General features: G+C 39.3%; 1 protein-coding gene across 1 annotated transcript; it reads right to left on the bottom strand.

Annotated features, from left to right (window-relative positions):
- Positions 1 to 1,119: 1,119 nt before the first annotated feature.
- pamr1a (peptidase domain containing associated with muscle regeneration 1a) lies at positions 1,120 to 13,680 on the bottom strand. Its single transcript, XM_030726282.1, has 11 exons — positions 13,499 to 13,680; positions 12,435 to 12,605; positions 12,038 to 12,163; positions 9,055 to 9,169; positions 8,213 to 8,430; positions 6,791 to 6,988; positions 6,475 to 6,669; positions 6,321 to 6,387; positions 5,459 to 5,727; positions 3,450 to 3,790; positions 1,120 to 2,947 (listed from the first exon to the last, which is right to left on the bottom strand). The coding sequence occupies exons 1-11, from the start codon at positions 13,602 to 13,604 to the stop codon at positions 2,375 to 2,377; spliced, it is 2,379 nt and encodes a 792-aa protein (XP_030582142.1). The 5' UTR covers positions 13,605 to 13,680; the 3' UTR covers positions 1,120 to 2,374.
- Between the last annotated feature and the right edge of the window lie 1,165 nt (positions 13,681 to 14,845).

Here is a 14,845-nt window from a genome sequence, read left to right as displayed (position 1 = left end):
AGGCTGAAAGGTGTCCTGCACAAAGCCGCAGAGAGCATAGCGGGTGTCTGTGTCTCAGGAGTAAGAGCTAAGTTTAGCAAATCCTCTCAGTGTGTTTCTCAATGACAGCACATGTTGGACAGTCTGCAGAGAAACTCGCGAATGCATAACCCTACATGCCAACATGGCGCAGAAGACGCACAGGTGCTGCTGCACATTTGTGCTGTGACAGATAACGCTCATGGTGCACTGCCATGCATCTGCACACATGCACAGTTTGTAAATAAATGCAAATAAGGGGGAACTGTTTCTTAGTGCATTCCAAGACTGGATTTTTTTTTTTAAGATCAATGCTTTTTAGTCAACAAAATATATTTTTTTCTATTCATTCATTAAAACTGTTCTGCACACAGAATATTTCTAAAATTCAGCTACTGTATGAAAAAAAAAATATGGCTATTTACTCAACTATGAGCCTGAATTATTCTATTTGTAGATCACTTATCTTCAAGATAGGGAGAGGTACAAAGCATGAAGGTGGAAGACTCACTTGTCAAACGTCACCAGGATGAAGGGCGGGAACAATGGCTTGGAGAGGGTAACTCAGCTCTTTTGCTTTGGAAGACAGATTATTTCAGAATCCTGATGAGTGATGCTCAAGTCCCTTTTGGTACAAACTCTAGAGTCTGTTAGAGAGAAACAGTTTCTAAATATGATCTGTGAATTTAAAAGTAATAATAGCAGTTCCTTTGTTGTCAGTGATAATGCCATTAACATGTCTATACACTATAACCAAAGGCTCAGAAAGTTTTATCTATAAGACCTCTGACAGTCATTTTGTTATTCTGTCATTCCATTTTTTTTTTTTTTATGAATGCCAATCAATTTGTTCCTGATAACTTAATATCACAGTTTACTGTTGTCAATTCTAATAAGTAATTCATAATAACAGTAGTAACGGTTTGTGAGCCCCAGTCAAAAGCACCCAATTCCTTTGATTCAGTTTTAATAGATGCGTGTGTTCAGGTTCAGGTTTGTCACCAGCACTAATAATAATGACTTTATTTGTATATCACATTTTAAAACAGTTACAAAGAGTCTCACCATTTGGATAAAACCACAGATTAAAGAAACGCGCAAACATACAAAAACACATTAGATGTGACCGAGAGCCAACAGTATTAAGCAAAAGATTAAGGAAAACCATGAAAAATTAGTTTTTAGCAGCCGTTTAAAACAAACCACAGATTCAGCCGGTTTGACAGGCTGAGGAAGGCTGTTCCAGAGTTTAGGAGCTACAACCTCAAAAGTGTGGTTGCCACTGAATTAACTTTAAATGAATTCTGAATGGGGTGATGAGTGAGCGTCAGCTAGTTTTTGTTAGCAGCCTAGCTGCTGTGTTCTGGACCAGTTGGGATGTGACTGAGCTTCAGGGCTGAATACAAGAATTCAGTTCTTCCAGAAATGAGATGGAGGAAATATGTTATATCCTAACCAGACACGGCATAAAAAAATATTTACAGTGTCGGCTGCACAAAAGCAAAGTCAGAAGACAAAAGTTGGATTAGTGCAGATTAGTGATTGCTGTGCCAAACTGTGCGCTACAACTGCCTTTGTGTGCAGCGCTCATAGCTCAAAATTTATAGTTCAATTTAAACACCATTCACTTCACATTATATGCAAATATAAATTCTTCATGGTTGGTTACAGCATACAAATATAATAAATGATGTTTACAGCTAATGATAGAGAAATAAACTTAGTAATGGATACTGTGCCATTTGTATTATAGTAAAGTATATGCTTTGGTTTCAAACCTTATACTTTATAAATCAATTATAACCTTATGTAGATACAGAAAATGGTTTTCAATTTCTTTGTGGGTTAGTGCACTCTTTAGCTACCTTATGTAGTTACTATGGATTATCTTCATACATATTATTATAATTAGTGTTCTGAAGGTTTATTTGATGTATAGTGAGTTGTTGAAATATTCCACAGGATGGTACTGCAGCACGTATAATTGTAACAATATGGTCTGGCGGACTTGTTCTATTATGTAACCAGCCATGTTTTGAGAAGAAATAAGTCAACAATTTTCTTAATGGTTTTTTGTTTTGTTTTGGGGTTGGTAGCATGAGAGGTATTTCATATGGGAGTGGTCCAGGCAGGTGCAAACACATGCACACACATCAGAGAAAAATGTGACAGGAAAACAGTTCACATGATCTCACGGCGCTGCATGGGAAGTAGGTACACACGAAGCACACGGTTATCACTGAAATGCAGTTCTCTTGGTGGAATCGACACCAGCACTGAGACACACAGAATTCAAATTCAATTATGAACATGGCTGAAATTCTGCCTTAAAATTTTTTTTACAAAAAGTAGCTACCTACTTCACATTTTCCTCTATCCAGTCTTGAAAGTTTGCAATTTGTGTGTGAACTGTGTGAATCCGCTGGTTGCACTTGTTTTTCTCAGAGACGTAGCTCTCTAAGCCAAGCAGCTGCCAGCCTGCACTAGAGGCTCCCTGAGTATCCTCGTGACCTGACAAGACACCCCTTGCGGATGAAAACACAGCTGTCACGGTTGTGATGCCTGGAATAACAATTGGACAAGGGCTCTGAGGACTGGACGGCTTGCTAATGACACACAATGAATTGTCACTGATCGCTGTGGTATGCGCCCCTCCTTGAGCAAATTCTCTTTCACAATGAGTAACATCAGTCAGCTCAACAAGTTCTGTCAGGCTCAAGGTTGCAGAGTGGCCCAGGTGCCTTAGATTATTTGGTGAAATCCACCTCACAGTGTATGCCTCCTGTGCAGTCACCTCCCCCCCTTGCATTTTAGGTAGACACACAGGCAGCACACGCTCGCTGATCTTGGCCTTGTCTTTTAGCTTAAGCACAGCCACATCAGAGTCTGGTGAGGAGAGAAATGTTGGATGGACTACAATCTCTGAAACCTGCTGGGGCAAAAAGAGAGGATAAGGGAGAATTGGAAGTAAGAATACTCAGCTGCATGCCAAGTTTTGTTGTTTTTGGAATGCACATCAAGATTAGATAATATGCATGCAGGATGCGCAAATATTTCAAAACCAAACCAAACATAGCTGTGCTCCATGTAAGCTTTAAGTGCATATCCAAATTTCCAAAAATTTCATCTTATACATTTACAAACAAAACCATATCCAGAAAATGACATCTATTTAATGAAGGCTGTGTTTTTCACTCTCAGCTGTTGTGTGGCAGAATTTATGAACTTTTCTGCATTTTATGACCCACAAAAATGTATAAAACTACTGTAAGATCACACTGTGAGAGCACTGTTTTAAATTTGCCATATACCCTGACCTGGGAAAGATATAGTGATGTAAAAATCTTTGCATATTAAATGTCTGTCCACATGGATTAAATAGTTTAGGTATGTTTAAACAGTATAAATTTGTCATGCATGTGCAGTTTTACCCTCAGGCGGTGCTGACTTTTCAGTGCATCCCTGGCTGTGTGGTACTGCTTGCCTATGACAACCTTCACATGTTCAGGCTGAACGGGCTGCTGCTTGTTCTTGTCTACCACACACTGAGCTGCCACCAGGACCCTATGCTGGGCGACCAGAGCCCCACTGCAGGCCAGGGACCAGAATGTGAACTCCTCTGCGGCCCCCTGTTCGTCCATTATGATCCTTCCTGGAGGCCTGTAGGTGCTCACAGTGTGGTCAGGAGGTGAACGGATATAAATGGCCGCATGCCACGGCCACTGAGTGTTGGAGAGGTTGTGTCTGCTGAAAGCGTCAAATTTGCCACAAACTGTGACAAAAGAGAGGACAAAGAAAACATGAGCAGTCCATTTAGAAAGTGGTATCAAAAATGTAAAGTAGTCCTTAGAAACAGAGATAGATGAGTAAGAAAGATAATAAGCTGACTTCCAAAAATGCCAAAGAACTACTTCAAAGTGAGCCTGTGTACCTTTTTCTGAATAAGAGGTCACTGTGACTGAGAGGATAAATTTAAGTGTTGTGTAACTGTAGAAGAGTCATAAACCTGCAATATAAATGTTACAGAATCAATCTAATACCTGTGGTAGGCTGCTTCTGTACTCAAACACAACTTAATTATTACATTTCAGTCAAACTATAATTTCCTGTGTGTAAGAACAAAATTCATTCCTCAAATGATTAATAATTTAGAATGACTTAAGGTACACAAGAACACACTTCTAAAGTTTGCTAACATTACTATAATGTATTGGTCTGAAAAACATTTCTAATCAAGCGACAACCTCTCTGTGGCTGAAAAAATGAAGCCAGAGTGCCAAAAACTGAAGTTTTTCAACTTTATAAAGTTCATTTGAGGCTGGCTTGAAAAAAGGGGGAAAAAATTAATTAAATATGATCCAAATGCGTAACTGAGACGATAAACTCAGCAGGAAAGTGTTTACAGAGGTCAAGACAGAGAAAAAGCTGATGTCAGTTCATGTTCAGGGAGGAGGAAAATAAATAGAGACATGGATATTACTTTCACCTCAATGGTGAAGTGCAAATTGCATCAAGTACAGAAACAACTGTATTATATTGCTAACACAACTCCGGGTCTTTACAAGCACCTGCACAAACAGCATGCTAACACAAAGTTAGCAAAGAACCCAGAGTGACGTTAAAACTGAGCATCCCAACCCCAACCCAGGAGCCAGAGCCTGGTCTTCAGCAGGTAACAAAGGCATGTGTGACTGTAGCCACAGGTTTTGTCCTGTCTCCCTCTCTCTCCTCACCACCAATCAGTCGCAGCAGATGGCCGCCCCTCCCTAAGCCTGGCTCTGTCGGAGGTTTCTTCCTGTTAAAAGGGAGTTTTTCCTTCCCACTGTCACCAAGTGCTTGCTCATAGGTGGTCATTTGATTATTGGGGTTTTATCGGTATTGTTGTAGGGTCTTTACCTTACAAAAGAAAGCACATTGAGGTGACTATTGTTATGATTTGGCACTATATAAATTGAATCGAGTTGAAGTGACATGAAAGTAACTTAACGAGTAATGAATTACTTTCTTCAGGGAGTAATTAAGTAACATACTGTATTATGTAAAGGTAATGTAAAATACATTACTTTTTTGAGCAACAACACTGGTTAATTGTATGGGACTAACAGCCTGTCAGAGCAGTCTGTGCTTCAGTTGTGGTGACTGAAACTCTAATACTAAGTAAATATTTGACTGGTTCGAGACCAGGCAGAGACGAAAAAACCAGCGTCAGAAGGTGCATTCGGCATAAAAATCTATGCAAAATCACAGCTTCACCTGCTGTGGTGTTACCCTTGGGAAATAAGGAAGTAGCTGAAAATATCATCTCCATAAATAGTAGTTAGCCTGTATTTGTGTTTGTTCAGCATGCCCATATGGTCTTTTATTTTATCTTTTTCTTTTCTTTTTTTTTTTGAGCGATATTTCAGGTAACAAGTCATGTCTAAACTCCTGCTGATCTCACCTGGTGAGCAGGAAACATGCTGCCCACTCCACCTTCCAGTCTTCAGACAGGTGCGTCGGGAGCTTCCTTTATTTCGATAGAGAGGTGAAGCACACTTGTAATCGATGCTTGTGTAGACTGGGTGAAAGCCTTGAGGTATGTCGGCCAAAGTGGTGTCATCTTTTTTTTTGCTGGATGATCCAACTGATGTTAATGGAATAAAGCCAGCGGACAGCAAATCATCCATGCTGTATCTGGATGAGAAGTGGAGAGTTTGGTCTGAACTCTCTCTAAAGGAAAGAGATGCAGTTTGTTTTCATAGGGCATCTTTCCAATGTGATGAAGCAATGTACTGTATAGTGCTAAATAACATTTCATCTGATGAAATTTGTGGATTTGCTCAATCCTAAGATCAGAAAGAGAATAATCCATAATATTTGCTTTGAGTTTTACTAATATCTGCTCAGCATCTGCACAATATAAGATATAAATTACTTCCTCTCCACCATGTATGGCTACTTTGCATATTTTGAATAGGCTGCACTCAAGTGGGCAACTTATTTTACCAAAAGTTTAACTTGCTTGGTAGCACTAAAGCCCTGCAATCTCTGGTCTTTGAAGCAATTGTGTTATGAATGTGAGCCAGAATCAGAGATGTGTCATGGGCAATATGGCAGATAGCTACATAAACGCTGCTACTTGCTGTCAACTGACAAATCAAAGAAATCTGTGGGATCATTTATTTTTCCTCCAAATAAAACCCTATTTAATGACCGCAATTTGCATAATGACAAAATAACACAAAAGAATCGTACGAAATAGTGACTTGAAGTAAGTAGCACCCATGTAAATGCACATACTACAACAGCATCACAAATGGTACCTTGATAATAGATGTGGCTTCACAACAGTTTGCCGCACAAGTTCAGACACTTTGGGTTCTCGACAGGCTGTGAAGGAAATCAAGCAGGTGACGACCAGGACGTGTGTACGGAAAATGATTCTGCTTACAGAAAAATGGCCACAACTAATGTTACCTCTGACACACTTTGGTGGCCGACTGCTCCAGGATCCATTAGAGAGGCAGGTACTCTGGTGGTTTCCGCTTAAAATGTAGGAGTTTTTACAGAAAAACTCAATTGTCTCAGCACCTCCAGCTGTGTTAAGAGCAGGTCTATGATATCCATGAGGCAATTTGGGTGGAGGAGCACACCGGACCAGGCTTGTTTGGCCTGTATCCGGTGAAGACAAAAGAAAGAAAAATGCCTTCATTAACTCGCAATAATAGTGTGCAAACACCATAAAAGAAGATCACAAGCCACATGGGGGGGGGGGGAAAGGAAAAAGAAAAACCTTTTGCACATGAGGGAGAAGTGCCACTCCATGTGCCATCAGGTAGGCAGGTCCTCTGCTGTGTGCCAATTAGCCTGAAAGGGGAATGGCACCGGTAGTTTACCAACACAAGCTCCTCTTTTGCTCCATATACAGGCAGCAGATATCCATTCACTGGTTTTTCTGGGGGCGCGCACGCTGCATTCGTGATGGGTGACACTGTGGAGAAATTTTCTGGCCGTGAGGAATGAAAGCTAACACTGAATAGCCAACGAAGAACTGAATAAAGGTACATGACACTTATAATTCTGTACATTATTAAAGTCACATAATTGAAGCAGAAATAAAATATGGTGGTGGGCATTTGGAACATTTATACACACACATATCTTAGTCAAATCTACTGAGTGTACCTGTGATTTAGCTTCATACTTTCTACAAATTATCAACATTTCCAACATTCTTTACCTTGGAAACATTTTCTGGACTGAACTTAAAAAAAACAACAGCCTTGCAGAACTATGAAGCTTAATGTTGCACTGAAGATTTACATGGTGTGATACCAATAATAGGGCATCTTCTGCATACATGAAGACATCTTAAATCAGTCTCAGGATACTACCCTCTATTTCTTTTTAAACAGAAATATTACCAAAGAATGCCGTAACTCTTATTCATGCTGTGCTACTTTGATATGTTGGGATTAGGAAAGTGCAGTTGATGCCCAATGAGGGGAAAGACTGTATAAATGGGATTGAAGTTAGATGCATGATTTGCTTTAAAGGCAGTAAATAGGGCAGAGAGGAGCAGGTATGATAAATCTGTGTCATTGACTGTCCGTCTCACATCACTGCCCTGTGAAGGAGGCTGAGCAGACACAGACGAATGAGAGAAAAAGTACCTGGACCAAATGTGCTGCATGCAAAATAAAGAGAGTGCTGCACTTTGCATGGTGGAACAGTAGGGTGTCTTTGTATCATGTAGGTCATCACTCCTAACAGCTTTGTATTGATTTGCAATAACTTTTCACCCTAACTGAAAAACAAAAAACAAAGAAGAAACAACCAGGCCTTTCCTTTAGTTCTTTAACTGGCCGTGTAAACCCTAAAACTGACATGAACATAAATGCTTCAGACTGATACATTTGTATTGTTTGTATGTGGATTGCACAGAGAAAACCCTTTACACAGAGCATATGCTGACTCATATGCCGTGACAGTAAAATAAAAGGAACGCCATGATTTATAATGCAATGTAATCCAATACAAATCCAGCCTTCCTCAGTAGTCTCAAACACAGGATAGGCTTTAAAATGTTATTGTGACCAATTGTATTACATTACATTATACTGTTAAATGTTCCTGCTATTTTGTCTGTCCTGCATCAGCACAGTGTGTGAAATGCATGTGAAATATTGGCATTGCTTACAACAATTATACCTACCTGGAATTTCCTGAAAAGTAAGAACAAAACCATCAAAGTTATTATAGCCATCTGAGGTGAATAGAATGTGCAGGAAGTTCCCAGAGCTTTTAATAGGAGGAGGCAGCTGATCCCCACAAAACCGGCCAATCACAGGGGAGCTCAGGGTGTTGCCATCACGGACCTCGACGTAATCGTAGCGACAGTTGTGGTCAGATTCCAAACTCAGCAGTGAAAACCTGCAGCAAAACAATACAGACATGATGTTAGTCACCTGTGGTGAGTTAATCCCCATGCCAAGTGTAGTTTGATGTAAAAAACACTGAAAAAAGGACATATTCTCTAGCTTGAGCTGTCTTAAAAGGTGGAATAAATGAGTTATTAAGTTAACTGCACTAACAAGACAGTTCTTCTTACAGTATGTTGGTCCAAAGTCTAGATTCGTACAGAATCCAAATTTTAATCGTCACATAGTTTGATATCTGGGTTTTTATAAGGAATCAGACTGTATGTTTCAAATCATATGACACACAAATGTGTTTTCACTGAGAAGTAAATTTAAAAAAAAGGCCAAATAAGCACAATAATACTGTTACTTTGTAATGTTACTCTGATTTGAGCCTAAGTCAGTCCTCACTCTAAAGTGCTCTCATCCCTTTTACTATTCCAGTACAGACTGTTGCAAACTCCAGGTTGCTTGACTCTCTCCTGTATCATCTGAAGCTCAGCAGTCTTTTATTACTTGAGGTCACATTGATCCCTTCTGAGCCTTTCAAATAAAGACTTAACTAAATCTTTTCTCTAAATCATGTGCCTTCAGTGTGGAATGATTTTCATATCAGCTCTTTGGAAAAGTTACCTACCTGAGCTCGATGCTGCTTTCCCTCTCCATTTGCACTATCCATTCACATCGAGCATTTGTCGGGTAACTCTCCAGGGCTATGTGACCCTGAGCTCGCTGAATGACGCCTCCACATGCTACCAACAAGAGAACTATAATTACTTATGCCCATTAAATGTGTACTTATCTCACTGGCACTGAGCATTTTGACTGTTGCAAGCTAAGCCCAGTAATTTGACATGCTGTGTAAGAGGGCAGATAATATCTGACGGGAAAAAAAAAAAAAAGAGTATAGTGGTGATGGAATTCAACCAGCTACTTTATTCACTGTGATTATTATGATTATTAACATCATGCTGGCATTAATGCTGGTGTGTTCTTCAGAGGATGAAGAAAAGCAAAATAAGACACTAAAATTTCTTGATAATTTGATTTTGGCCAGTGGTTGATATGTGAAAAGGACTGAAATGTTTAGCATGTTTAAATGTTTCAGAATAAAATCATTCAACCGATTCAAGCAGTTAGTCAGGTTGTGTAGAGCATTCTGTGAAAAGGCTGCGTAAGAGAGGCTGCCCAGTGGCCAAATGCCCATTTGTGCAACTCAGAATGTCAGAACATGACAGAATGGCACCTAAGTGGCAATTTCCCCAAGGCCATGAAATATAGAGAATGGAGAAGTACCATGAGAGTGAATAGCAGGTGTGGCAACTAAGTAAAGCTTTTTGCTTTGCACTATTATTAACTTCATGTTGCAGTGGGCCTTACCAGTACAAATTATCTCACTTTTTATGCAGTGGTTGTTGTGGTATCATATATATATCTTTCAAAAAAAGACAGTGGTATTCATCATTCTTTTTAATATTTTCATTTTAGTGAACTTGAGCTATGAGTAGCTGCTTACAGTTGTAGACAAGCCAAACACAAAAAGCACTGTCTCCACCAAGTGTCCATAATATGAATTACAATTAAAGATGTGTCATTTTGAAAACTCCCAACAATAACACGCATCACCATTTTAATAAATGGACAAGGATGCTGTCATTCATACACAGGTTCCTTTTATATTAATGTTCATTCACACAGGATCACAACATTTTAGCCATACCTGCCTCGCTGCAGACTTGTTGCATTTGTGGCAATGCGCACGGTCAGCATCAGCTTTAATGAAGTGTAACTAGGGGCAGAATCTTTGCATATGTCGCTCGCACAAAAACTCTGGATTGTGAGGAACTCATGGATCATGGAGGAATGTTTTAATAATCCAAATCAGAAATCGAGTCAGTCAGATAAAGATGTCATTATGTGCATGTTTTTGCTGGGCATTAACCACTGAGCTGAGCAGCTCACAAGCATGGGGGAGGCGTGCACCCTTTTGATGCAATTTAGTGCGTGCCTATCTGTTAATATGAGACTGCATATACGTTTTCATACTTATGTTGAAAGTGGTAAATAAATGCTAGCCAGTATTTCTTCACACAGTAATCAATAACCGGGATCCTACTATTTATCATGTATATGTGGATATGAAATATTAGACCTCTCTGCCTCGCTGTTCCATGTAAATGTCAGATCATAATTATGATCTACTGGGATACTGCTCATAACTGGTATTTTGATGTGCATGTAATCACAGTCACAGAGAATGTGGCCCCTTTGATATTATTTTTTTCAGTGCAGAGTTATTTTAATGACTTTGTGTAAAGTATTCAGGTTTGTAGAAAAAGTTTCAAAAAAGCTAGGATGCCGTGTGTTCAACTGAGCGCTGATAACAAGCCAGATGGTCCCATTCTCTTTAGTCCAGAGGATGCAGCATCCATGTTTTCCAAAAAGAATTTCAAATTTCAAGTTGTCTGACCACAGAACAGTTTTCCGCCTCAGTGCACTTCAAATGAGCTTTGGCCCAGAGGAGGCATGACTGTTCACATATGGTTTCTTCTTTGCATAAGAGCTTTAGGTTGCATTTCTGGATGGCACGGAGAACTGTGTTCACACACAGTGACTTCTGGAAGTGTTTCTGAGTCCATGACAGAATCCTGCCTGTTTTTAATGCAGTGGTGCCTGAGGGTCCAAAGATCACGAGCATCCCATACTGTTTTCAGCCTAATTAGTTCTAAAGTGTCCTTCCACCTGTTTCTTTTTAGAACCACTTATTACTCCAGCCTTTGTTTTGTGCCCCCCATCCCAGCTTTTTTGAGATGCATTGCTGCCATGTATTTGAAAATGTATCCTAGCCTAGTATCTTCTATGGATAGATTCCCCCTTCATAACAACTCTACAGGCCTGTAGCTGCTGCATGACCCCAGTTAAGTTGAACCAGGTCTCTCTAGTGTCTTTATAATATTGTGGAGCATTTTAATGGAGTTATCTACTAATAAAATGGCCAATAATAAAAATACAAAGTCTAAAAGCCAAAGGGTGATGTCAAGTTAGCTTTCCATCTTTCTTCTTGTCTGTGCTTTTCATTAATGTTTGGGAGACTGCAGGCAAATGTCTGTGATTACAGTCTATATCTTTGATTTTGTGCAAGCTCATTCTCTTTGTCTCTTGATAAACAATGGCATGGCTAGCAGTTTAATTGGGAGGAATACATATATTAGGTTTCTCGCTTTTAAACTGTGACTGGACTTGCTACCAAAATATCACATATTCAGTCTGCAAAAGATCTGTTAGTCATTCTGAGGTAACTAATTTCATCAGTTTCTAAGCTGACTCAAAATATAACACTACTGGCAAATGTTACTTTAAATTAAAATCTCATATACAACAACAATCAAGGATTTTATCAGACTGTAAAGGGGGTATTTAAGAAAAAACAAATCAAACAAATCAGCACCGGGCTTTATGGGGTGCAGCTGTTCAGCTCTTCAGAATGTAGGCTACAATGTAGGCTATGCAGGATCTGCTTTCTTACTAGCAATCAAATTTAGGAGTAGGATTTATAATATTAGACCTTTCTGTAGCTTGGCCAGGCTTCACAGCAATATTGCATTAAAGCACTCACTCACTTTTACAATCCCCTCCACTCCAGCCTTGACGGCACTCAGCACAATACTTCCCATTCACGAAGAAGTCATCATTAGCTTTCCATGTTCCATTGTTGCAGGTTTTACAATTCTCAAACAGACTGCAGCCTGGCAAAAGCAAACCACAAAGCAGAAAGGTAATAATCTAAAACATTTTTAAGACAATTTGGAACTCCTAGTCATTTACAGCCCCATAACATAACACCATACTCAGCATATTGTTCTCTGGCATGTTTTTACCACAATATATCACCTAAACTTTAGAATAGACAGAAGAAGGATAATGCAAACACCAGATGATGGGAAACAACCACAAAAAAAGGCACCTCATACATTCATGACAATTAAAGTACCTATAAGCTGAAGTGTGAGAATATACCTGGATGAACAATACAGGGGTCACATTCATCCAGAGCATTGCGGCAGCAGGGAACAGTGTAGCCTACCCTTGTGCCTTTTGATGGACACCGACACTCGATGAGGTGGTACTCACAACATGGACGACACATAACATTCCACTGAGAGCTCGGGCAGTTGTCTACCCTCAGAGCTGTGGAGCAAAGAAACAAAATATTCTCATTTCGAGCCTAAGAGCTGCAAATGGAAATCTCTGAGTTTTCTTGAAGTAAAATAAGATAATAAATTATGTGTTTATGATTCTAGAAAAAAAATGATCAACAAGGAAGTGGTAGAAATATGTCCCTTTAGTGTATTTACTGTAAATATCATTCGACGAGGCACATCAAACTTCCGAGTGCAACACCTGCAAACGGCACCATATTGATCTTGACTGTTGATTTTGTAGCTGGTATAAAACATCAGACTCAAACTGGGTTATACAAGCATGCTGTGTGTACACCAAATTTCAGTTTGTCCTTGTTTAAACCTAGAGCCAAACTGATGCATCATATTGAGCAGCTTGAGCTGCAGAGACAGATCCAAATAGGCCCCAAAATCCAACTTAAGATGCTCCATTTGGAGCACTAATGAATATATTTACCATATAAGGTTATTTATTCTCTCAAACACAAAACTACAATCAATCAGTGAAAATTTGTCTCTGGTTATAGCTCACAAAGGGCTACAAACAATTATAGTTTCCCTAGGTTAGATTCTACTCATAAAAAATATATGAATTTATGTGATGAAAAAAATAAAACTGTCCCAGCTATAGCCACTAGCATGCCTAATATCTATATGTGTGTTATGTGTTCCTCTCATTTCAGTGAGGCACACAGAGTGCATAGCATGAACTGACTGGAGTCTCAGACGAAGCAGAAGAAGTGACTCATAGTTATAAAATAACTCCATGGTTAGTCAGCAACTTGAATCAGCTGGCTTATTTCATGTTAAAGCTTTCATTTTTTTCTCAGCAAAGACACATTTTAGCAAAGACAGTGCAAATGTGAACTTCAGAATCAGAACAGAATGTATTTTACTTACCGTGTGTCCGCCCCATTACACAAAAACAGAGATTTAGGAAGAGGTAGAAGATCAGGGGATCCAGAAAATTAAGCATGGGGACGCTTTTTGTGAGGAAAGGGAGCATGCTGCCAAACAGTAACAAACCTCCCAGGAAACTCCAAGAAAGGAGGAAAAGCTTGATGATATCTACAGTGTCCCAGTCTGCCCGAAGTATAACTGGCTATAGACAATGAATTTTCCCATGTCACCATGGTGGACTGAAATTTTTAACCCATTCCTTCCATTGTACTCTCATTCCAGAAAGACTCTATTTGCTGTATTAAGTTGTACACATCTGCACTGGGTCTGCAACTAGTTCCTGTTCCTCTGCTATGAGTCCAGCATGTGTGCTGAGTAACAATGGAAAACTCCTGGCAAGGGAAGGGGAAAGTGCATTTAGTAGGAATAAAAACATGTTAATGAGAAGAACAGTGAAGAGTGATGAAGAAAGTGCAGGCAAAAAATATCTGTCTGTCAGTTTAGTGAGAATGGTTACAAGGGAATCTCTCTCAGGCTACAAGTTGGGAGATTTAACTAGTTGTTTTTACATTCAAAAGTCAGAGAAGAATTACAGAATTTCATGTGCATCAAGCCAAATGTGTTTACTGATAGTTTATCATACACCAGCTGTCAAACTTGACGTGACAGTTTCACAACATCTTGGAAAACGAATAACAGATGTACTCGCTAAAGTGGTTATGAAATGTTTATGTCAATTTCAATAAATACATGCCTGGAGCTATGAGGCTGACAGCTCATCACCGCCCACTTTATGTCCAAGGTTTCTGTTCCATTGCCTAAGCTCATAGTATTTCCATGCCTTAGTACCTGTTTTCATCCTTTCCATCACAGTAGGGTGTGAACAGACTTGTTGTGATATTCTAGGGACCACAATAGGTTTAATATATTTATTAATTTTATTATTGTGTCTTTTTCTTTTTCAAAAGACATGTGATAGTTGGCTGACTTTGAATTTTAATTCTCTTTCTTTATGAAATCATTGAATTTATCATTTTTGATATAAATTCATATTATTATTGATCTACTGTGGATTACACAGATTTTACATGACATAACAGCCCTGTGATAGATAAGCAATTAACTGTGAATTTTTCTGGTTTTTATTTGAGAAATAGGTAACGCTTTATAATACCACCCTCGGGCTAGCGATAAGAACGCCGTACAACTGTGAGTAATGCTGGTTGTACCATGAATAAGGCCGTACAACCACGAATAAGGCTGGTTGTACCGTGAAAAAAGCCGTACAACCATGACCAAGGCTGGTTGTACCGGGAATAAAGCGGTAAAACCATAACCATGGCTGGT

The sequence above is a fragment of the Archocentrus centrarchus genome, chromosome 3 (assembly GCF_007364275.1).
Source record: "Archocentrus centrarchus isolate MPI-CPG fArcCen1 chromosome 3, fArcCen1, whole genome shotgun sequence".
Lineage (NCBI taxonomy): Eukaryota > Metazoa > Chordata > Actinopteri > Cichliformes > Cichlidae > Archocentrus > Archocentrus centrarchus.
The sequence above is the reverse complement of the archived record's forward strand: the minus strand, read 5'-3'. Positions and strand labels throughout refer to the sequence as shown.